Source organism: Athene noctua, chromosome 2, assembly GCF_965140245.1.
Source record: "Athene noctua chromosome 2, bAthNoc1.hap1.1, whole genome shotgun sequence".
Lineage (NCBI taxonomy): Eukaryota > Metazoa > Chordata > Aves > Strigiformes > Strigidae > Athene > Athene noctua.
Window position 1 is genome coordinate 152,924,455 of NC_134038.1, and position 22,867 is coordinate 152,947,321.

The 22,867-nt window shown below is 39.8% G+C and overlaps 1 protein-coding gene across 1 annotated transcript; it reads left to right on the forward strand.

Annotated features, from left to right (window-relative positions):
• Positions 1 to 1,924: 1,924 nt before the first annotated feature.
• EXOSC7 (exosome component 7) lies at positions 1,925 to 22,581 on the forward strand. The gene is made up of 8 exons (XM_074900695.1): positions 1,925 to 2,072; positions 3,112 to 3,213; positions 3,918 to 4,012; positions 9,008 to 9,173; positions 13,443 to 13,513; positions 18,109 to 18,232; positions 19,193 to 19,348; positions 22,442 to 22,581. Exons 1-8 carry the CDS (start codon positions 2,016 to 2,018, stop codon positions 22,544 to 22,546), a joined length of 876 nt encoding a protein of 291 aa, XP_074756796.1. The 5' UTR covers positions 1,925 to 2,015; the 3' UTR covers positions 22,547 to 22,581.
• The last annotated feature ends 286 nt before the right edge of the window (positions 22,582 to 22,867 follow it).

Consider the following 22,867-nt stretch of genomic DNA (forward strand, 5'->3'; position numbering starts at 1 on the left):
CAGTTTCTGTTTCCCGGTTCCCTCGGGCTGGCTTTATTGCAGCCAACGCGTGTCATCCATTTACCGTAATGAGGTCAGAGGAAGAGACGTTGCTTTGCCCTTGTTAAAAAACCAACCAAACAAAACAAAAAAACAACCCACAACAAACAATTGGCATCTTTTTTGTCTGATAACTTTCATTGTTGCCTTGCGTTGGAGGAGGGAATTTGAATGCAATAAGAAGCGCTCTTTAGAGCGAGGGGATGCCTTCTGCCAGCCGCCAGGAAAAAAGAGCCAGACCTGGCCTGCTCCAGCCTTTGGAAAACCGCTGTCTGTCTGCAAACAAAATTTGCTGTCTGAGCCTCCGGACTGTGCAAAATTTGACTCGCATTAGGCAGATTCTGAGCAAGAATGGCAGAAGGGGTGGAAAAAAAAATAAAAATCACTCTTTCCTTGCAATTAGAACTGTTAGCTGCTGTGAGCTAAGCCACGAGACCGGCAGGACTGGGAGCCAGAATATCTGCCTGTGCTCCCAGAGGGAATCACAGGGTGCACCTGCATTAACGCTTTATTTCAGATCAGGAATTCACTTTTACAAGGGAGTTTCTAATTTCTCCTTGCTATAGTTTGGCTCATGCTGCAGAACATGAGGACACAAAAATGGCACTGCGGGGTCAGATGAAGGGTCTGTCTGTGCTGGGCAGCAGCACGGGCTGATGCTGTGTAGGGAGAACATACAAACCAGGCCCCTTTCCTGTGTGAGCGCTGCCTGGGCCTGGCCCTGCTCACCCCAAGGAACCCACACCCCGTCTTCCAGACCAGTCAGGCTCCACCTGCTGAGAAGCAGTAAGCAATCCCCACACAATCCTGACATGTGGAGACTTGACTCCTTTTGGATGTAGGGAACCCCTGGGATGCATCTGAGCAACGCATCCGCTCTCTGCTCCAAATAATGGTTGTGCCACCTGCTAATGGGAGCGGACCAGCGCTAGCCCAAAGTAAAACCACCAAAACATCTCTCACTCATCAGGTCTGCTCCCGCTGCATCGTGCCACTTGCTCAAATAGGCACAGCCAGAAATGCTCTGTGCATTTGACTGAGCAAGGAGTATTGGAGAGCTAGAAACACCTGGATAAATTCCAGCAGCGTGCTGTGTAACCCTTGTGAGCCATGGGTCAATCTCTCCTAAGCATCAGCATGAAGTCAACAACTTTTAAAATCATTTGAAAATTAGACACAAGCCATGCAAAAAAGTATGAAACTTACATGAAGTTCTTATGCAGCTTCCAATTAAGGCTATCCAAAAAAACCCTTAATTATTAATATAAAGTATGAGATTTAATTGATTTCTCATGCTGTTTTCCCAGGGATATCTGGCACAGGACCAACAGCACTCTCCTAACAAGAGCATTTTGTTTCTTCCCTGCCCCAACCTGGCCTATGCTCCACACCTCGCTCAGACCTTCCTGAGGTAAAAACCTCTGTGCTTCCCCATTTTTCTTGCGGGGTTTATCACGATGCGAGCCTTTCCCGAGCACTGGGGTATTTCCACAGTCTCTTTCAGGAGCTTTTACCCTGGCACCAGGCAGGCAGAGAGCGGGTGCTGCCCCTTTGGTTTACCACAAGCGTCAGCTTCTCGGAGGGGGCGTTTCTCGGGCAGCGGGGTGCTCAGCCGGCACCACCTCCAGAGCGCTACGCCTATCCCCTGCGGGAGCCTTCTGCGGGGAGTTTAAGGGCTGCACACGCCGCTCTGCCCCTAGGAAAGGCGACACGCCGGCCTGAGGCCACGGCTCGGCCCTTCCCGCCGCTCGGGCGCGCGGGAGCGGGGCAGTGCGCAGGCGCGATCCCCGCCCCCAGCGCCGCGCGTCACGCGGGGCGGGGCGGGGCGGGGCGGGGCGGGAGGGGAGGGGAGGGGAGGGGAGGGGAGGGGCGCGCGCCCCGCCCCCCTCTCGCCCTCTGCCCCTGGTGGGGCGGCGGCGGCGCGCGGGCGCCGGAAGCGGAAGAGCGGCCCGGGGTGCGGGCCCGGCGTGCGGGCCATGGCCTCCGTGGTGCTGAGCGAGGCGGAGAAGCTCTACATCGTGCATGGCGTCCAGGTTACGGCGGCGGCAGGCGCCTTGCGGGGAGGTCCCGCTAGCTCGGGGCGGCGGGGAGGTGGCGGCCGAGACATGCGGGCCAGCTCGGGGCGGCCTGGCCCGGCCGCGCCTGGGGCTGGTGGTAGCGTTGGTCTGTGAGGCGTGGGGCAGGGCCCTTCCCCGCCCCCCTGGGCTTGCTCCCTGTGAGCAGGTGTGGGGCGGGGACAGGCTGGGGAGGAGGGAGGGACGGAACTTGAATTTACCTGGTGTCTAGGGGAGAAATCTCTGGGGTAATAATCATCCAGGCACACTGAGAACAGGGCATCAGGACGGAAGGCAGCCTCAGAACAGGGTGTGGGTTTGTTTTTTCATTTCTTGTCCTCCTCTCTCCTCTTGCTTTTTCTCGAATTTTTGCCGTTGTGTAGAGTTTTAGCGTGTCACTAAGCTAAGGAACAGTGAGAGGACCAAGGTGGAGGAGTGAAGGACGTGTGGGCAGAAATGCCAAAGATGAAAGGACTGTACTGTCTGCAAAGTCCAGAAACTGTATTTTACTGCAGAGAAAACCGCTATAGGGATGAGCTGCATAGTATCTGAGAGTACGTAACATCGTTTTTTGAAGCACAAACAGATGAAACCATTGGGAAGGCTGTCAGGTTATTTTTGTCTGCTGCATCCTAATTGTGTATATAAAAGTACAGAATGTGAGTATCCCAAGAAAGACCCGTGTTGTGTTAAGTAATGTTCCTTTTGAAGCCAAGACGTTTACACTTTTGCAGTCTGAAGCTGCCTTTTGGAATGGGAAGGATTTAGTGCAGGAGTTCATGTCTGTCTACAGAGAGCTTGTGGCAAGCTCTAGAGAAATGAGAGGTAAATGGAAAAGCATGGTTGTTTCTGTTGTACTCAAGTGAAAGTTAGCGATGAGACTCTGAGCTTTTGCTTTTATATCCTTTTTACTGTGGTGTTTGGCTTAGGACAAGGAAACTTTAAAATCGCAGATTCTTTTTTTTTTACTTTCCATTGCTGATTCCCTTACACACAATATATTGATTGTCATACTTAGGAGGACCTTCGTGTAGATGGTCGTGGCTGTGAAGACTACAGATGTGCAGAAGTAGAAACAGATGTTGTATCAAACACAAGTGGATCTGCAAGAGTAAAGCTGGTAGGTAAATTTCTTAGGGATTGTGTACCTTGCTGATGAAATTTCTGGTTTATGTGAATAGCTTTAAGAGAAGTTGAGGCTATTTGTAGATGAGTTTCTGTGTGCGTGTAATAACGTGTGTGTGTATAGCACTAGCTGAAACTATGGGTTAAGGAAGTACTGACAGGATACAGAATTTGTTCAGGCTGCCTTAACCTGCTTGAGCTAGATTTACTGTGAAGTACCTGGACAGCCTTCAATCTGAACTAATCTAACATTTAATCTTGAAAATTTATACCACTGTTGTGCCTAATCCCTGGAAAAAAAGATTTCTCCTCCTTTAGAGTGAAGCAAAACTATTTCTGGCACATGTTGACTGTGAAGAAGATAAATATACTGTGCAGTATTATAAAGGTTCTGCAGAAATAGCTGCTTCCAGAACCAAAATGATAGAAATAGTCATGGATGTTAAGAGTGTTGTTTTAACCTGGAGAAAGCTAATATGTATGGTAATTATTTGAAGAATCTTCTTAGGCTTAACATTGTCCTTCTAAAGCCTTTCTTTTTAAAAAAACCCCTAATGTTAGTTTAAGTTCACTCTGATAGAATGATCAGTGCAGATAACTGAAAGGTAGAAATGACAGCTTACCATAGGCATTTAATTTAAAGGGGTAGTTCTGTGACAACTAATTCCAGCTGTGCAATATGTTTTTTTGCTTTAACAGGGACACACTGATATCTTGGTAGGTGTAAAAGCTGAAATGGGGACACCGAAGTTAGAGAAACCAGATGAAGGTTACCTGGAATTCTTTGTTGACTGGTTAGTATATGAGAAGTGAAGGAAATGGGTCTAATATTTGGAATAAAGGACTGATCAGATCTTACCATTCTTTTGAGGTTTATACTTTCATTCCACTAACCTCCTATAAGGCTCTGAGTAATAGAAACGAGTTATTTTACTGTTTCAACAGTGGTGAATGTTCAGAAACTTTCTTCTGGTTCTGCAGACTCAAAATAAACAAAACAACAGGAGTTAAAGAGTGAAAACAGGTTAAGTAAAACAATCCCAAATTGCATAGCATCGCTGCAGCTGGAGAAGAGCAGTGGTTCAGTTAAACATGCATTTAACATAACTTCGTGACTACAATGTCAGTTGTCTTTTTTACAATAGTAGAATAGAGAAAATCGCTCTCAGAAATTAAGTATTCCAGAAGAAAAGAATTGACTGATACAGACTGTGCTTTAACTGTACTTAAAGGTTGGCTTACATTGTCTGTGAAAGCAGTGGAAAAAGATTGAAGTGCATTTTTTACGTATCCATTTGTTTAAAAAAAGAAACATTCTCACTGTAAACTTCAGATGCAAAAGTTAATTAGAAAATTAACTATATTTAACAGTGAATCAGTATTTCATTAACTAAAATGGTATTTGTTTTTAATCATATTCCTGTCTTTGAGCTACAAATGGACTATTGTTTAGTCTTACAGTCTTCATAGTGCTCGAATTATGAAGGAAGCTAGAAGAAAACTGAGAGCTCTTGTTTTCAGGTTGCTCTGAGATAGCATAGTGATATCTCTGTATCATTACAGACTGTCTGCTGTCTGAAACGACAGTATCCGTGTCTTGTAGACTTCCTACAACTGTTCATTATAAAGTAATGTGCTTTGGGAACCTCTCATAAAAGCCTTGGCGCCATCAAGTTAGCTGTTTCGTGTGTGACCTTCTTTTTTATTTTTATTAAAAGGAAAAAGTGTTGCTACTCTGACATTAAAGCTAAGGTATGAGAGCGAGTAAGTGAGTGTGTATCTCATAATCTGTCTGACCTAACTGGCTATATGTGCCTTAACGTTTGTGTTTCTCTCATGTTATGCAGCCTTACCTCAGACTGCCTCTCTATGTCACAATGTACTAGTTAACTGTGGAAACTTAGGCTTTGTAGAGAGAAAGACTCATCTACGAATTAATGGTTTGTCTAGGATTACTGTTCAAAAAATATCAGATAGGAAGATGATCTTCTCCAGTGGGGTCCTGCCATTGAAGCGGATCTGAGCTTGACTGCTTTATAACACTCATGGATGAAATATCCTAAATAGTATCTGCTTTGTTCTGGTGGTTTCTATGTGAAGAAAGTACAGCAGCAGGCACATTTTCTTCCTAAAATAAGTGGTCTGTGGGGCTGTTGCAATTCTGTGACACTTCTTTCATATGTAAATAAGTGTTAGAAAAACTTCAACTCATTAGATCATGTTAGCTGTATTTTCTAACTGTTAATCTTTGCCTCAGAAGAAGATGGGAGGGATATGTGCAGCAATATTGTGCAAGATGGATCTTGTCAGTTCTAGAAATAGGTAATCCTTACTTTCTGTGACAACACAGACCGAAAGCCTAAATTTTAGAGAAGGGTAGTCACTTCTCGCATGCTTCTGCCACCAGGGAAAATTGACCTCCAGCCTCCAGAAGGATCCAAAAGACAAAAAGTGAACTGTAGGCAACTTGTTCCATGTAAAGGGAAGTGAGATGCTGTCAGTACTCTGATGTTTTTCCCTACTGCCGCTGGGTGGTAGTAACGGAGCATAGTTTGACACACTGAATCTCCTGATGAAGCTCCTGTATGTTCTACTTTGCTTTTATATTGTTGAAATTAATAAGAAAAACAGACTGCAGTGTTTGCTATTTTAAAAATGCTTATTTTCTGAAACACTCAATGTTTCTTGTACTGATGAAGATAATAACTTGCTGGATCACATATATAATTTTCTGCCCCAAAATTCCATTTCATTCTGCTCTGAGTCCTTAACCTAGAATCTGAGAAGCATGTTTAGTCCCATTTTGAGATGAACTTCAGTGCAAGTGTCTGGAAGAGGTGATTTTTGGAGCATTGCTTTGTGATAATAGAAACGAATTACTGTAGAACAAGTCCATGTCCTATGTGGTATCTGTACTGCTCATCAGCACTGGAGAAGACAGTCATCCTGGCCATTGATGTTGAAAGACTGCTGTGTCTGCTTTTCCATGCTTGAGTTTCGGGGCTGTTATAATACTGACTTGTTAAGGGTTTTTTTGGGTTTTGTTTTTTTTGACTGAAGAAAAGATCTATCGTGTGAGCTTGAATATCATGGTAATCACATTAACACAGTTAGACAGCATCTGGACCTGAATTCAGGTCTATCAGTTTCTGTGACTGCCTTTGTGGTCCAGATATATCATATATGTGATGTCTTCTGGCTGCTTTCTGGAAGAGTGGAATGTTAGTGAGATGGTTAACTTACTGCTGATTCTAAAACAGTGGAGCTGCCTTCTTGTTTCAAATGACTATGTTTCTTTTGGTGCAAGAACAGAAATCTGGTATTGGTTGCTTAAAGTAAATACGGCTTTAAGTAAAGAATATCCTCTGTGTAATGATACCGTTGTATACCAGGACAATAGCTGCAAGCTTTTGTTTAATTAACTCTTGTCATTGTAGATTATAGTATAGTAATGGCCTGAGCAATGGATAGGAATTACTTAACTACTGTGAGGAAGATTTTGACTGGTAACAGCAAGGGTTTTGAAATTCAGTAGAGGTCTATGGTAGAAGCATCCTTGGGCTTTAGGAGGGGTCTTGATTGTTACACAATGTGACTCTGAAATGTTTTGAAAGTCTTTAAAATTACATTTAGTTTGCAAATAGAAATACTGTGCTCCGCCTGGCCAACTACGTTCTTTCTCTGCTCCATAAAAGAAGTTTTTTGGCATTTTCTCTTACTAGTGTGCTAGAGAACTCCTTTTCAAATTTTTGCCCAGTGTAAATTACTGCAGTAGTCTGTGAGCATTAGGTGGCAGTGTTTACCATATAGTTACTATAATAATACCCTGCTAACTTTTTTATTTCACTTGGATTGCAAGGAACTTAAGTGTTAAAATAATAATGGAATTAAGATGCATTGAAACTTTCAATGATACTCCAGTTGAGTCTTATGTTCTTCCTACTCCCTGTCAAAGAAAGCAGCCATTTATAATTAAAGCATGCAACATTTGATAAAACTTTGTTTAGAAGTAATAATGAGGTATAGATTGAGGTTTGTATAATTCTTTTCAGCTTATCATAGGAATCATAATGCTTGCATAACCATATTTTAAACAGAAGGATCTGGTTCACTTGCATAAAAGCTGCTTCTGTGGATAAGGGCTTGTTTAGTAGAACCTGAAGACTTAACTCAGCATATTTCCAGAATGAAGTTATACTTGGATATGGTCCTATCTTACAAAATTGGTGTCTAATATTAATGCAACTGTGAGTAATATTGTGTGTTACACTTGCAATGCTTATTCATGTGGCAATTGTAGTCTGGAAACATAGGTCAGGGCTTGATTTGAAGTAATTTTTTTTTTTTAAGGGCATATAGTGCTGTCTGTTTACAGAAGCAGCAAATAACTTCTATAAAATCCGGTAGCTCTTTCTGGCATTCTGAGTTTTCATCAGTTCTGCAAAAGAACAAGTTGGGAGAATTACTGTGAGGTAATTCTGATAAATAATAATAATAATAATGGGTAATAATATGTAAGCTTCTAGACTCTGCAGTCTTATTGATGCAGCTCACTGGATGGTTTAAGTCATATCTAGATGATGTGGATCTTTCTTGTTTTGTTTTGTTTTTTTAAAGGTGAAGGGACTATATTCCAAGACTTTGTTTTCCACTGTATGTTTGTATTCCTGTGGTGTGCCTGTTGGAAGAGCTAAGAGTTTGTATCATAATATAAACATGAAACAGACATGAGAAACTGGCACTGGGAGCTGCTCAGCCAGGATAATACAAGCTATTAAAGATTTTGAACATACTGAAACCAATTCTGTGGAATCGCCTCTTTTCGTGTGTTCTGTAATAAGAAATGAATTTGGGGGAGGTCTGACTAGTTTATTTAAAAACAAGATCTGCCATGTGGGCCATGCATCTACTGCTTGAGAATGCTTTTTCCCTCTAGAAACCAGAAGTTAGGTTCAGAATACGTTTGTTATTTTTCCGTATATGCATCTCTGGACATTTCTGCTCTATTTCATTTTGATTTGGAGGTGGTTTGTTTTTTGTTGGGGGGGATGTGTGTTTGGTTTTGTAGGCCTGTTTTCTTTTATTGTTAGAATTTTGTTCTTAGGCATGTACAGAGCCCCAGCACCCAAGGACTTTCTTGCACGACTGCTTGTAAACAAAGTTTGTTATGTTGGAATCAGGGGCGTGAAGACCACACACTTTTGTCAGATCCTTTCTGAAAAAAATGTTCTTTAGTTGCTGCTCTCCATAAGCTGCAGCTGGTGAAAGTAATGAGCTACTGTCTGTAAGTGGCTTGATAGCAGAGAGTACACTGAGTAAAGAAATTACCAATTAAGGTCAGGCAGTCATGTCACTTTTTTTTTTTTTAAGAAAGAGCATATTCTACTTGTCATAGTGTCACATCTTTCTCTTCTTAGTAACTCTTATTAATAACAAGGCTGTCTTGTTAGCTGTTCTGAACGTAGTACAGACTTCTCTCACTTTTTTATTTTTGATAGAGTTGAGGTGATAGAAGATGAGAGTGCTTAAGAAATAATCCCTGAGAGAATTCATCAACTTTAATATTGTAATTTGGGAACTGAAGATAGTAGTGGAATTTAATTAGTATCAGAATTTGTTGCAAAATGTAGGTACATTATCTGCATCAAGACATTTTCTTATGCAAAACTGAAATAATTCCTTTACAGATAGGATGCTTATTCTTGTACAAATAAATCCATAGATATTTCTAATGCTCTTTGGGTATTGGCTGCTTCAGAAGTGAAAGTATTTTTTCTTTCTTTATCTAGTTCTGCAAATGCCACTCCTGAATTTGAAGGCCGGGGAGGAGAAGAACTTGGCACAGAGATAGCAAATACACTCTACAGAGTGTTTAGCAGCGAGAGCAGTGTAGACTTGAAATCCCTTTGTATTAATCCCAGAGAGCACTGCTGGGTTCTCTATGTTGATGTATTGGTAAGTAAGAAAATGAAACTAAGATTCGAGGAGGTTTTTCAAGGCACTGACTAACTTAGCATAACTGTGTATTTTCATGTTATAAAAGCCGCTCATAATGCGATACAATGCTTCACAGCATGGATGGTCATTTTCTTGTGAATCTCCCTGTAATAGTTAATCACTACTTCCACCTTGCTTTTTTTCTACTGTTCTTGATGCCACTGCTCCACTGCAGAGCTAATAAAACACTGAATACTTCAAATCTGTCTCAGATAAAAATCGGTGATCAAGGAAATTCCTGCTGAAGAAGGCTAACTTTTTTCAAGCTAGATATAACAACAAATTTTTCATTGTAGTGAATGTAACTTAGCATGGACGAATGTTAGCCCTAACATAACTGTCCATCCTGTCTACCTCTTTGCACTATTATCACTGCTAATTCAGTAAGGTAATATTTGGCATAGGCACTTCTTGATGAAAGTTGTATGCATATATTGATGTAGAAGAGAAACTGAGTATTTGCTCCCATTAAAAAATGGAAACTGAATTTTGTGCATATAAGTCTTGTGCATGCATCAACTCAGTTTCCAAACTATGCTGTATTTAAAGCACTCTGTCATGGGAATTTAATAGAAGTCTGCAAGTCAGACTCTCCTGAGCATTATTTCCAATTCTGGCTGGTCCAAAATTGAGTTTCTATTTGTCAGATTTGTAACTGAGAATATTTTGAGGGATCTTCCTCACATAAATCCAAGCATGTCTATGAAATGATTTGCAAAATGTTAAGCTGTATTGCCAAAAAAATTAAATACAGGGTTTTGTTAAACAAAACGGGATCATTTAGACTAAGACCTAAATAAATGTGAAAATTAGTCCTTTATGTGTTTAAAATCAGTAGAATTAGCCTAATTATAGTAGATATGGTACATACTGTGACTTAGTCTGCATACAGAATGATCAAATATGCACCACTGCTGAGTGCTTTAACAGTCCTAGTCACCAGCTTATTGGAGCTTGGCATAGTTTAATAGAGAATGAAGTGCTAGTTCTGAGAAATCACACTGGGGCCTTTAGTTACTAGGTAATTACAAGTAGAGGTACAGAGTATTAAATGCTGTACTTATTTAAGCAATGTACTACCTAACATTGCATAAACACTGCATAAACAAAGACTTTCATAAAGCTGACTGCTGCAGAAGTAGTCCTGTATATTTTTTTGTATGAGGTATAACTGGTCATTTGATTTTTCCTGGACAAAATTTTTGATTGTACACAGCTACAAACAGCCTTGGTATTTGTATGCTTTTTAATGTCATGTTCTGCAGGGGTTTTGTGTGTGAGCCACTGAAGAGCTGCTGGTAGTTAGAACAAGATATCATTAACATTTGTCTCTTATTCTGTTCCCCCACTTTTTTCTTTTTCCCCCTCCACCCCAGGCCTCTGTATTTTCACATTGGTGAGGTATTTGTACTATTTGCTTTTCTAAACAGAAGACATGTATATCACATGAGAGTTTATACTTGATGTAGGTGCTTGATACCTACAGATTTTCCTGGAGCTGCTCTTGCTGAATCATTCCTATAGAATTCTATTTTTAATAGTACATGGTGGAAGTATGACACTTGTGCTAATATAAGGTACGAGTTGTATTATTCATCATTTGAGGGAGGCAGATTCTATATATAATAACAATGCTTACTGAGAGTCTTCTGGATGATGTTTTCCTTCAGAATTCCTGGAAATTGTTCACACTGGTGTTTGTGTTGCATAGTTAAGTTGGAGGGAAAATAAGCCTTAAATCTGTTGTAAGCCTGAAAATGCTGATACCTTGTGGTCAACTGGGAAGGTACTTGCTTTCAAGTCTCATTTCAAAAGACAAAGACCTATGCAGAATGTTACAAACCATTTGCTATGTAATTTATCCATGCATGCTTTGGTTGAAGCATCTGTATTCAGCTCCTATCTGTAAACAAAATTTGAGATATGGAGCCTCAAAAGAGAAAATAGTATATTTTGCATAGCCATGCAGCTTACTGATTAAAAACATCTCAAATGTTTTTTAGTGGTCAGCATACTTGGGAGGTGCTATAGTTGTGTACAGTCAGACTGCAAAGATAAAACTTCAACTATACATGCCACAAAGATGCAGACATACGGACACATACATAGATACATAGTGTCAAAGGTCAAGAATATATACCTTGACCTTTTAAAATATATGCATTCTTTCTTAATAATGGAAGGCCTTCCACTTCCAGAGAGTGACTCATGAGCGTGGAGATACACAGTACTGCAAAACTATAAGCCTATTCTCACCCTTGCTGTCTTTCTCTCGATTTCTTTCCCCTTCTAAGTCACTGATATCAGAAATAAGCTTTTAGGCATTTTTGAGGGTGTTTTTGATACATGTATAGCCTTCTCCACATAATTTGCCTCAGCAGCCTGCTGTGCTGAGAGCCAGGAGAACCCAAGTGTGCAATCCCTTCATTCCCTACCCAGTCACAGCACCTTGTGTGTTGGTGGGAGTGCATTTGGTTCTGTTAGCAATTCGTTACTCAGCATCCCTCAGAGGATTTCCTCATTTTTTTTCTATTGCCCCTCCAGTTTGGAAAAAAAACATTAGATATCTGTCCTTTGGGAGGAAAAACTTACTTCAGTAAGGCAAGGTCTGCAATATTTTTCTCTTTTTTTCTCACCCCCAACAACTTTTTCATTTGCATATCAGTAAATTAGCCCTTTCTAAGGACTCCTTTACTTCCCACACACAACTCAGTTGTGCAGACTTTTAGTCCTTAAAAAAAAAAATAAAAAAAAAATATGGAGGAATCTCAGTACAAGGTGCTTCAGCTGAGAAGAGAGCGTTCATTTCTTTTTGGAGGAACTGTTGCACCACGCTTGACACAGGCCATGTTCCTAGCCTGTAGGTGCCACTGTAATATAGATAAGGCTTTAGAATAGCAGCCTGAACATAAGCCTAGCAACAGTACAGGCACATCCCATTACTGTGTTTTAGTAATAAAGATACTGTGGGGCTTATTGTTTTATCCAGTAAAATCCAATAATGACTGAAAGTGGCAGGTTAACCTCTCTGTATCCAGCAGCTGTTTGCAAAGAAATAATCTGATCACCTTTGTATTTAGCTTTCTATCCCAACTTTTTGTTGTTCTTTTTACACAGTTCAGTCTGTCTTCATAAAAATAAACTGTCTTTCCAGAATATCTGATTTATTATTTGCTCCCATTGTGGGAGTTTATCTCATTCTTAAATAGATTTTTGAAGAACAATCAATGCAATCAGTGTTGCAAAACTGGTTTTGCTCTTATCATACAGCATAGATTGATGTAATGGAGAAGCCTCCATATGTTCTCACTGAAGTACTTCCAAATGCTTGCAGGGGATGTGTATATTCGTAGAATAGTACTGGCAGCTGAGAGCAGAGCTTCTCAGAGAACGAGCACTAGACTATGGCCAAATACGTCTTGGAATTGTCTGTCAGCCTATAGAAGGTATTAGTGGTTATGGGAGCCCTGCCTTTTTAGCTGGTATTCAGTGCTGTTCTTCTCTTTGACTGTTCTTCTGATCTTCATGGGGAAAAAGCTAAGATAGACTTCCTCCACACACTTTAATTCAGATGGTAGTGTAATCAACAAGTAGACTTTGACATCAGGATTTCCTTAGATCTTTTTCAGCTACAAGACAAACCTGCTGCTGACTCCTTTTCCATAAACAATAGAGAATAAATCATGATGTACCTTCATAACGATACCTTTTATAATTATATTTTCTCAACATGTTCTTGGTGACAGTTTGTGTTGCTTTGAAAACAATTCTACGAATTGAATTTGTCCAGCTGATATTTTAAAAAAGACTCCTCTTTGAAATAAAGAAAAGGGATTGACTTGATTTAACATTAAAGAATGAACGTGGTGAGTTTATAAAAAGTGCTCTGGTCATAGTCTAGTTCAGAGCCTTAGCACAAGAAGAGTAAGAACAGTGGGGGTTTCATTTCAGGTTCTAATATTAAATTGTATAATTTATTTTATTATGAAGTGCGTTAACTCTTCCATTTTGCATGTATAATACTGTTAGCTGTAATCTTAATTTCCTATCTGCTGTTTCTTTTCATAGATAGGTTTTAAAGACAACTTTTTTTTTTAAAAAAAAAACAAACCCTGTTCTGGTTCTTAGTTTTGTGCCTTTTCAAGTAGATTTAAATAAAATAAAGCCTTGGTTTAAAGGCACTAGCCTGATTTTTCTTTTAAAGAGCTTCTTTTTTTTCCTCTCCAGTTATTGGAATGTGGTGGGAACCTCTTTGATGCAATCTCTATTGCAGTGAAGGCAGCTCTCTTTAACACAAGGTAAAGCAGAAATGTCATTTCATGTGAGTGAAAAAGGCATGGGAGGTGAAAGAGAAGTACTCTCTGGCAGCTAAATGTTTTTAATGTTTAATTATTTAAATACTATCCAAAGCAACTTTCATTCAGATACAGGGCAGTACATTTGCTTGCAAGTAACATGAACTAATATCTTTAATTCAGTTTCTAATAATCGAGTGTCATATTGCATTATATGCACACTCAGGCTCACAATATAACTTCTGTTCTGTAGCCAGATCCAGAAAAAAATTGCCTTGACCATGTGGTTTTGTTGCAAGTAGTTGGAGGCCCTTGTTGATGCCTAGTGGGTTTAAAATAAGTATTTACTGATAAGTGATGCTCCTGAATAAGAAGCCCTCTGTCAGTGTGACTACCGATTTGTAACTAGCCCTAATTTCCCACTTCTGACGTTCTTTCTCATTAACTGTTAGTCTAGAGGGTTTGTGTTTTTTTTAAACTAAGAAGAAATGGTGGTGAGAGATTGTGGGGAGGGGGAAATAATGTGTCTTTAAAAGAATTTTACCTTGTGCATTTTAATTTAAAGAATGGAAGAACAAAATCTAGTAGAATGAATGATGTGAGTGCTCTGTGTGTGTGTTAATGATAATTTTCAATACTATTTTTTTCTAATGTTTTTATCTTCTTTATCTATGTGGAAAGGGAATACAGAGTTTTGTAGCACCCTTGAGAAAGAAACTAGGTGAATGGCTCTGCTAAAAAATGTTTATAGAAAAATTAGCTGGAAGAGGTACAAAAGATTTTTACAGGCATAAATGTTCTACAAATGGATCTTTAAAAGATCAATCTCAAATTGTTCTTCAGCTGTAAATTGGAGATCTGCTAGTCACTGGTATAGTTCTGGCTTACTCATCAGGGAGTCAGCACACCGTACTAGTGCTGGAGAAGTATGTGCAAGAAGAGACAGAAAATATGGTTTTGAAGACAGGCAGTATGTCAAGTTATAAACACTTGAAAAGGGGATAAGAGGAGAATCCATCTGAGACTACAGCTTGTATATATTGCTGAGAAATTTCCCATGTTAATCGAGTTCTCAACTAACTTTTAACAGTAGATTGTATCTGTAGCATTAAGAAATACTGTCACAAACGTAATGGCTCACAAAAGATTGGACAGTACACTAAAGGGAAGAAATGCCTATGTCTCTGTGAGCTGCCAGGGTGCAAAAGTCATATAGTTAATACAGTTGCTCCCATGTGAATTGTTTTGCAGATCTAAGGCATGTACTTTATTTACAAGATAACTAGGTCTGTCTTCTTATTTCAGCTAGAATCCTGGTTCTGAGTAAAGAGAGAAGATGATATAAAAAATAATTAAAATAAATAAAAGAAAATCTGTTGCTTTGGGATCTTGGGCAACATGGAGGGTGTAATTGTATTAATGATGCTGTTTTATTTTGATTTTTCTGACAACTGTATCATTCATGGGATCTTTAATCTGTGGGCTAGCATCCACGGTCTTGTGGAAGTCAGGTATCAAATCAAAATGTGGTACACTACGGCATAATGCAGAGTCTGTTGATTTTTTTTTACCTGTGAAAACCCTGTCTATTGATTTGAGCAGGGAATTCTGGTACATCTAATCTCATACAGGCTCAAAGTCAAGAGGTGAAATTCAGATTGAAAACCTGTTGTCCTCATTCACTGTTCCTCTCCTTTTCCCTTGGTACGTACTAAGTTTTCTTTGGATTGACACAAGGTTGTTTAGAGTAGCTGCCCACTCTCCATAAAATATTACTGTCCAAGCAAGACATTGGTTTGAAGATGACTTCAGATTAAGTGTTCCGAACTTTGCTTGACATGTATTGCTCCAAGTCTTACTTGCCTTTCATAATCTGTTTACAGCCACATTTTTGTTATGTTTTCAGATCTTTGTCAGACTTGACTGCAGCCTTAGAACAAAGAGCAGGGAGCTCAAGCTGCTGGTTTTTTTCTTTGAAGCTACAAATTTTTAGATATTCAAATAGGCATTTGAAAACCTCAGCTTCATCCTTAAAATCTTGCTCTTAATTATTTTTATAAAACCTATGGACATATTTTTCTTTAGGGCTAAATAAATTCAAAATTGTAACTTAAGGAATTTTGCGTAAGAATTAGGGGATTTAAATCCTTTGTATGTCTGACCTGACTCATCGTATCCCCTTCAGGCATGGAACAATGACAATATGACTGTTTTAAGGGGAACATTTACTCCTCGGGGGGTTGTATTGTTCGTTGTGTTCTAAAAACTATATCAAGGTCATGTGTAAAAGATTGCAGATACCAAACTTTCTTCTTAACAGTGTCTCCAGGGTGCTTAAGGCTGTTTTTATCCATGATGGAAGTAGGTATTGTAAAATGTGCAAGTCTTAGCATTAAATTTGATCCTGTGGAATGTGCCTACTTGCAACCGGGGTAATAGAAACTAGGCAACTTTAAAAAGCTACAGAGTTTATAACACAGTAGTCTTGCAGATGTCATGTTTTTTTGCTGGGCAGCATGATCGAGGCAGAACGATGCCTGCTTGGAAGGGTAGAACTGGTTTTTCAGTTGTGAAATCTGGGTCTGCAGCACACAGAACAGAGCATTGTTTCTTATGTGATTAAGTCTTGCTGTACAGATTTCTACCCTGATTAGTTACAGGAATCAAAATAGAAAAATAAAAAGTTGCAGAGTAAACATGTACAGCTAGTTCTTAAGATAAACCTTCACAAACAGGGAGAGGAAATCTCCAGCTTTCTGGAAATGCTTTGTGCTGTACTCTGCCTAGTTTTTGTGTGTGTATACCCCCTTTTTACGCAACTATGATGCTTGTGTCTGATCAACTGTCTTTTTGCCTCAGCAATAGTCCTAATTTGTACCTCTCTCATGATCTTGGCCAGAACAGCTCCATGCAGGCATTTTTCAGGTATTAATTCTGACAACTTTTTCTTGCAGACCAAATATTGCTCTGGCTTCATAGCTGATTTAGGGTGACATTCAAAATTGCTTAATCTCACAAATTTTCTCGAAATTTTCCTTCTTTTTTAAATACTGCTCTGACACATATGCTTCTTGTCTAGGCTGTTGTCCATAGTCCTATGTGGCTTGCGGGTTGGTCACCTTGTGACTTTATTCCATCAATTTTTAATGGAATATTTTTAACTCAGAAACAGGATTTGATGCATTTCCAATGAGTTGCAAAGCATTCTGAGTTTCATTTCAGGAGAAAGTACACATCACGGTTATTGTGCTTACTGAAAGTTTTTGTTTTATCTTGATTCAGGCCAATGTTCTTGCAGGGAATTTGTTCTTACTGAAGCAGGGTTAGCTGTTGTGTAGTACTTGCCTCCAGGACTCTTAGCCACAAATAACTAGAATACTCTTCCAGGGAACAACAAAAAACACTCTGCGTTGGTGGGGGAAATGCTCGCTAAATCAGTCCCTATCTCCTCCTCTTTTTACAGAGATTTGGTACAGAATGCCTAAAAGAATGTAACCTCCAGAGTCTAGTTATAAAGCACAGTGCTGCTGTAAAAGCACTAATATAAAACCAGATTGTGGTTACATTCCACATGGTTAGCTTTCTAGGGACATCTTGAAATACTTTATGTTCTCAATTGCAAATGTATAAAAGAGAGTAGCATGGTTGAGCTGTGTGGGGGTTTTACTGGCCAGTGAAGCAAAGTCTCTGAGTCAGTATTCCATCCTATTGGGCACCTGGATAAATGATGGTATATAAGATGCTGATGTTCTTGACAGCTTGAGATACCATCTTCTACTAAATTGTTTTAAATTACTTTATTCGTTATGCTAAGAAAACGGCATTAAATCATCCTGTAAAGCTCCCATTAAATGGCTATCACAAATACCAGTGACAAAGGAGTCTGTCTAAGCTCACTTGTGAGAGAGCTTTTCACTCACAATTGAGAAGAAAGCATTTCTTGGATTTCTGGCTGGGTTTTTATCCCTGGTTCTATTGTTCTAAAGACAGATACACAAAAACAACAATCTTCTGGCTTCTCAAAGAAATGAAACTATCTTGCAATGTTCCCATCTTGCTAAAGAGAAAGGATTTTACTCATGTCTTTTTTTCCCTTTACCCCAAGTCTCATTAGTTAGTGTCGTTCTTTCCTGAACAACTTTACTACTTGTATTTGCTGCTGATGTCACAGCTTTGTCAAGCACTGTAATTGCTGTACTTCTGACAACTTTATTGTTGTCTGCAAGGTTGGGAACCACAGTACAAAAGAATTCAGTGTTGGTCACTTCTCTCCTGTGCATCCAGGCAGATGTATAGAGTATTGTTTAGAACTGACTTGTGCAATTCAAAAAGAATGTCTCCCCCCATACATTAGTATAAAAACCAGCTCAAATTCTAACAGTTTGAGTAAATATGATGACCTTAGACTAAATATGTTCCCACTTACAATGTTTTCTTCCTAGTCGCAGTGAGTTGTTAAAACTTTGATAACATTCAGGATGTTTTTCTAAACTTTTAGCCTCATTTAGAGGAAAGGGCACTTCCTGGTGTTGAGACTGTTACTACAACTGTATTCATTATCTGTTCTGGCAATGATTTTGCTAATTTTGTTTCCACAGAATACCTAAAGTACGAGTTCTGGAGGACGAAGAAGGCTCTAAAGAGATTGAGCTGTCTGATGACCCTTATGATTGTATTCGACTTAATGTGGATGATGTGCCCTGCATCGTCACACTAAGCAAAGTAAGCCTGACAAATTTCTGACCTTCTACCTAGAGACTTCAGTTTCTGTTAACTTCACCTGCCATTTATTTTTTTCCCTAGATATAAAATTTGTGTTACAGAAATGGTCAGTGACCACTATGTGTTTATATTTGTTCATCTTTGGCCTCCTAATTAAGACATTTTAGTGAATAAGGGGTTTTTTCCCACCTCTGACTTGCAGGTTTCTACTTGATGCATTCTTAAAATGAATCTTCTCGCATGCGGAAGAGTTGTTTATTATTTTTCATCTAGTCTTTGCTCAACATCCACAGCAGCAGATACTTCAGTATGTTAAAACAAATGGCCATTGTTGTGAGGTGCAGAGTTTGTGTGATCTGCCTGGAATTACACAAGTATTTGTGGTAGGGGACAAAACTCTGTTTCCATGGGTGCAATACTGTCCTTTCCTTTCAAACAGGTTTTTGTTTTCCACATATAGCACATAGCTAACACAGTTGATAAGGGATGCTACATTTGCCATTGCAAGAGTTAGTGATTCACTTAGTTATCTGACAGTTTGTCTGATGTTTCTTTTAAGCAAGTTGCATAAATAGTAGAAAGGCTGTCACTGAAGTAGGGGCTCACCTGAGTCTCAGGATGTGTAATTTTCACCTAGGTGGGAGGACAGTCCATTCTTGGAGTTGGGAGGGAAAGGGGAATATGGAGTTTCATATAGATGAAAGGATGGTCAGAGAGGAAAACAGCATGAAATAGTGACGTGCTTGTCTTATCTCTCTTATGTATGTACACACAGTTTGGGGTCGGAGGCTGTTTAAATACTGTGCTGTAAAGTCAGTCTCTGACCACTACCAGAGGCCACATGATATTAGGATGAGAGGCTGCAGGTAACTATCTGAGCTAACACTCACAGTTTAACTTTTATTAATAAAGAGCCTAGAAAACTGCAAACTAATATGTCATTTTGTGACTAACTTACAGATTGGATATAGGCATGTGGTAGATGCTACCCTTCAGGAGGAAGCCTGTTCTTTGGCCAGCCTGCTTATTTCTGTGACCAGTAAAGGTGCCCTCACTTCTATGAAGAAAGTGGGGAAAGGTAGCCTGGATCCTGAGAGTATTTTTGAAATGATGGAGGTAAGGAGTTTGGAGTAGTTACTGTCTTGGGTGGTGCTGCATGAGTTGGAACTTGGGTATATGAAAAGCTGCAGTAAGGACTTAAGAGCAGAGATCTTGGTGCTTTTATTAGATGCACAAGGGACTTGCTGAAGGTCACAGAGAGTTCCTTTGAAACAGAAACTAGTATGAATGGATGTTATCTAAAACTTTTAGATGCCTGAAATGTATGGTACTCAAATTTGTTTCAGTCAGGTACTTCACAACTGTAAGACTGTGAAGCTCCAGCTGATAAACTTTGGGACTGTTTTTAAAGACCAGTTCTGTCTCTTGTTTTATCCTTTAAAAACCGAAAGAACAAAACTTGTCACGTGGTAAAGTCCTTATAGAACTAGAGATGGTACTTTGAATTGATAGTACATGATATTCTCTTCTAGCACAACTCATTTGTTTTGTGATAAGCTTACTGTTCTCACTTTACTGTTGGTTTTTCTTTGCTTCTTTACTGGGTTTTTGATCTGCCCTTACTCTTTTAAAATACTAGTATCTGGATATTGTTCACATCCACATAAGAATTGCATTTTAAACCTTTCTTGAGGCTCTTCTTAAATCTGTCCTCCAGTATAAATTCTGATGCCTGGGTTTGGCCTTAAGCGTGAGACAGAAATGGCTTTTGAACTTGGAGTCAGAATGAAAATTCAGTTTTTCAAACTGGCTCTGTTTCTTAGAGATCCAGAACTAATTTCAGCATGGCTGTACTACGGAATGCAGAAATTGCGGCCAAGTTTGAAAACACTTGGTCTCAAGTGGAAATTCCATGCCGAGTATATGTGACACCTCACTATTTTATGATGTCAGTCCAGAGTGCTAATCTTGGTGGTACCAGTGGGCTTTCTGTTTGCATTCCAAGATGTCACTTATTCCCCTTATCTGTGTAGAGGAGTGTTATTGCTAATCTGGCATCGTAAAGAAATTAAACTTCCTGTGGACATCTGACGTGTCTTCCTTGATGAATTTTTAGTCCAGTTCTGATTAAATGTCATAGGAGACCTGAGGGTTTGGGTCTCGGGCTGTTACAAAGAGATGAGTGCCTAAGTCGCATACAGGTTCATGGTAGAAGCTCGCCTCCATGCACATTATCTGCACAAATCTTTGATCTGAGCCTTTGATTAATTTGATCACTGATTTCATTCTACATTGAACCCTGAATAGGAAATGAACTTCTGCAGTTCCATTGTATAGCCTACCCCCAAAGGCTGTGCTTGAGATTATATAATGCTCCTCTAAACACTAGTCAGAGATGCATATGGAAGGTAACCATGGGTAATCTTCAAACTGTCCTACTCTTCTTATGACCTTGAGTGAGCTTGTCCCTACTTGTTGGTGCAAGGAGCTAAAAGCTTAAGCTAATCACTCAGTGAGTGTGCTGTCTCTCAGTTGCTTTGGAAGAAGTCTTCCCTCTTGAGTGGTGAGCAGTTTGAAGTCATGAGGGATAAAGCTGATCAGAAGAAACCAAGGTGTTTTCTGGGAAATCAGGTATTATCAGTTTGGTCCTGTCTCAAACTCAGCAGCCTCATCAGGATACCAAAAAACCCAAAGAGGCCTGGAAATGTCTAGTGGAGGAGCTGCCTAACTCTTGCTTGACACCTCTGTTCTCTAATGATTTGCCTGCAGGTCAGACAGTGTTCAGCTTTCCCTGCCTGGTAGAGAAGACATATCTCTTAAGAAGGCAGCTTCATGGGAAAGTTTTGGGCAGCTGCCAGCATTAGGCTTTTTTTACTGAGTTTATGATCTGATCCATAAGAGAAGCAAGCAGGAATAAGGTGGCAACAGTGTTGGGTCAATACCAAAGCTCTGCACACTTCCCATTTGCTTTGACCTGGTATGAGTGATGTTGTCCTGCATTTGAGGAGAAGAATTCGCAAAGTGTATCACCCCTCAGGACTCCAGCCTGCCGCTGTGATGTTTGTCCCAGTGCAGAGCTGTAACGATTCATGTGTGTGCCCCCCTTTATTTAGCATGACTCGTAGTGTCTAGGATCGACAGCCATCCTGCTGCATCAAAGCTCTTGGCAAATGCCCTTTGGTACTATGTGTTATGTTCTGTCACCTGGTTCTTCTGTTAGAAATGTACATTATTTTAATGTTTGTGTGCCCACAGTCTTGGCAGTTGTCATCAACAGGTGAAAGAGAGCTTTGTGGTCAGCTGTATGGCAGGCATAGGCTTTGTTGCATAGATCAGGAGCTAATAAACTCAGCTTAACATACCTGTCTTTGGCTCTCTAGAGACGGGTGGGCTCTCTTCATCTCTGGATGGAGTCAGTATTTCAGATCATTTAGAGAAACCTGGAAACGCTCTAATAAGCAGCACTGCCTTAAGATCTTTATTTCAGCATCGCCCAATGATTCCCTGTCCTGTAGCTTCCACAGATCAATTGTGCATGTGGGAAGAGTAGAGACTGACATTGGAGCTAATCCTGGTGGTCTTCCACTGCTGGAATTTATTTCTGTAAAGAAAACCTTCTGTTAACTCCTTTAAGGTCCTTGGACAGTACAGAGTAGCAAATCATGATGAAGAATCTGCCCACAGACTGATTTGGTTATGCAGCCAGTGTGCATTTTGGGCATCTCTGGCCACATAACAGGGTATTGAGCTGGTCTAAATTCACTCTGCTGATTCTGAGCACATTCGGAATAGTTTACTGAACTTTGTATTAGTAGGCTGCTTTGCTGGTCAGGTAACTCTTGTCTTCTGGTGTTTTGCGTCATATTGCGTGTGCTGGCTAATTTGAATGTGTGCTTGTGGCTGATGTGAATTTAATTTGTATTCCTGGGTGATCCAGCAGTGCACAGATCTGGTATTAATGATCACGGAACGCTTCTCTGATGAATGGGAGCACTGCCTTTATGTGTACATTTTTTGAAAACTTAATGAAATTAAAATGAAACTTCCACCACTGTTATTTTTCTTAATTAAAAGCATATTTTTATTGTACCAGCTGGTGTATATGAATCATTAAAGGGAAAATATTTGTCAAAAGGAAGTGTTCCATGAGAGTTGCCTTCCGTTAATAAGCTTATGTCTTAAATTTGTTTTGTTTTCTTTGCATTACAGATGGGAAAAAGAGTAGGCAAGTCATTGCACATAGCCCTTCAGAAGATTTTGGATGAAGAAGAGAGTTTGGGGACCTCACGGCAGAAAGTTGGTTTTCTAGGATGAGTTTTTATTAAATGTTCAAAACTGGTTTTAATTGATTGTGCAATCTTGTCAATTTGTATATAGAAAAAGGAAATTTTTTTGTTCCAGTACTGTTATCCTTCTGGCTAAGAAGCTTCTAAAATGTTACTAAGCGTAAAAAAGCTACAGTTAAATGCAAATAAGCAGATTTGAGATGCTTTCCATGTCAGTAACTGTCCACACCTAGGAAGTGCATTAGCAGCAATTGATGCAATTGCTTGGGAAGTCTTGAGTCTGTTTTCAAGAGTGACTGGTGTAGGTTCCTCTTAATTCTGTTGTCATGTGTTCCACTTCTGCAGACCA

Coding starts and splice junctions, on each gene's coding strand:
- EXOSC7 (XM_074900695.1), top strand. CDS start 2,016: ATGGCCTCCGTGGTGCTGAGCGAGGCGGAGAAGCTCTACATCGTGCAT. Junction 2,073..3,111: donor ACATCGTGCATGGCGTCCAG/GTTACGGCGGCG, acceptor TGTCATACTTAG/GAGGACCTTCGTGTAGATGG. Junction 19,349..22,441: donor GTATTTTTGAAATGATGGAG/GTAAGGAGTTTG, acceptor TTTGCATTACAG/ATGGGAAAAAGAGTAGGCAA.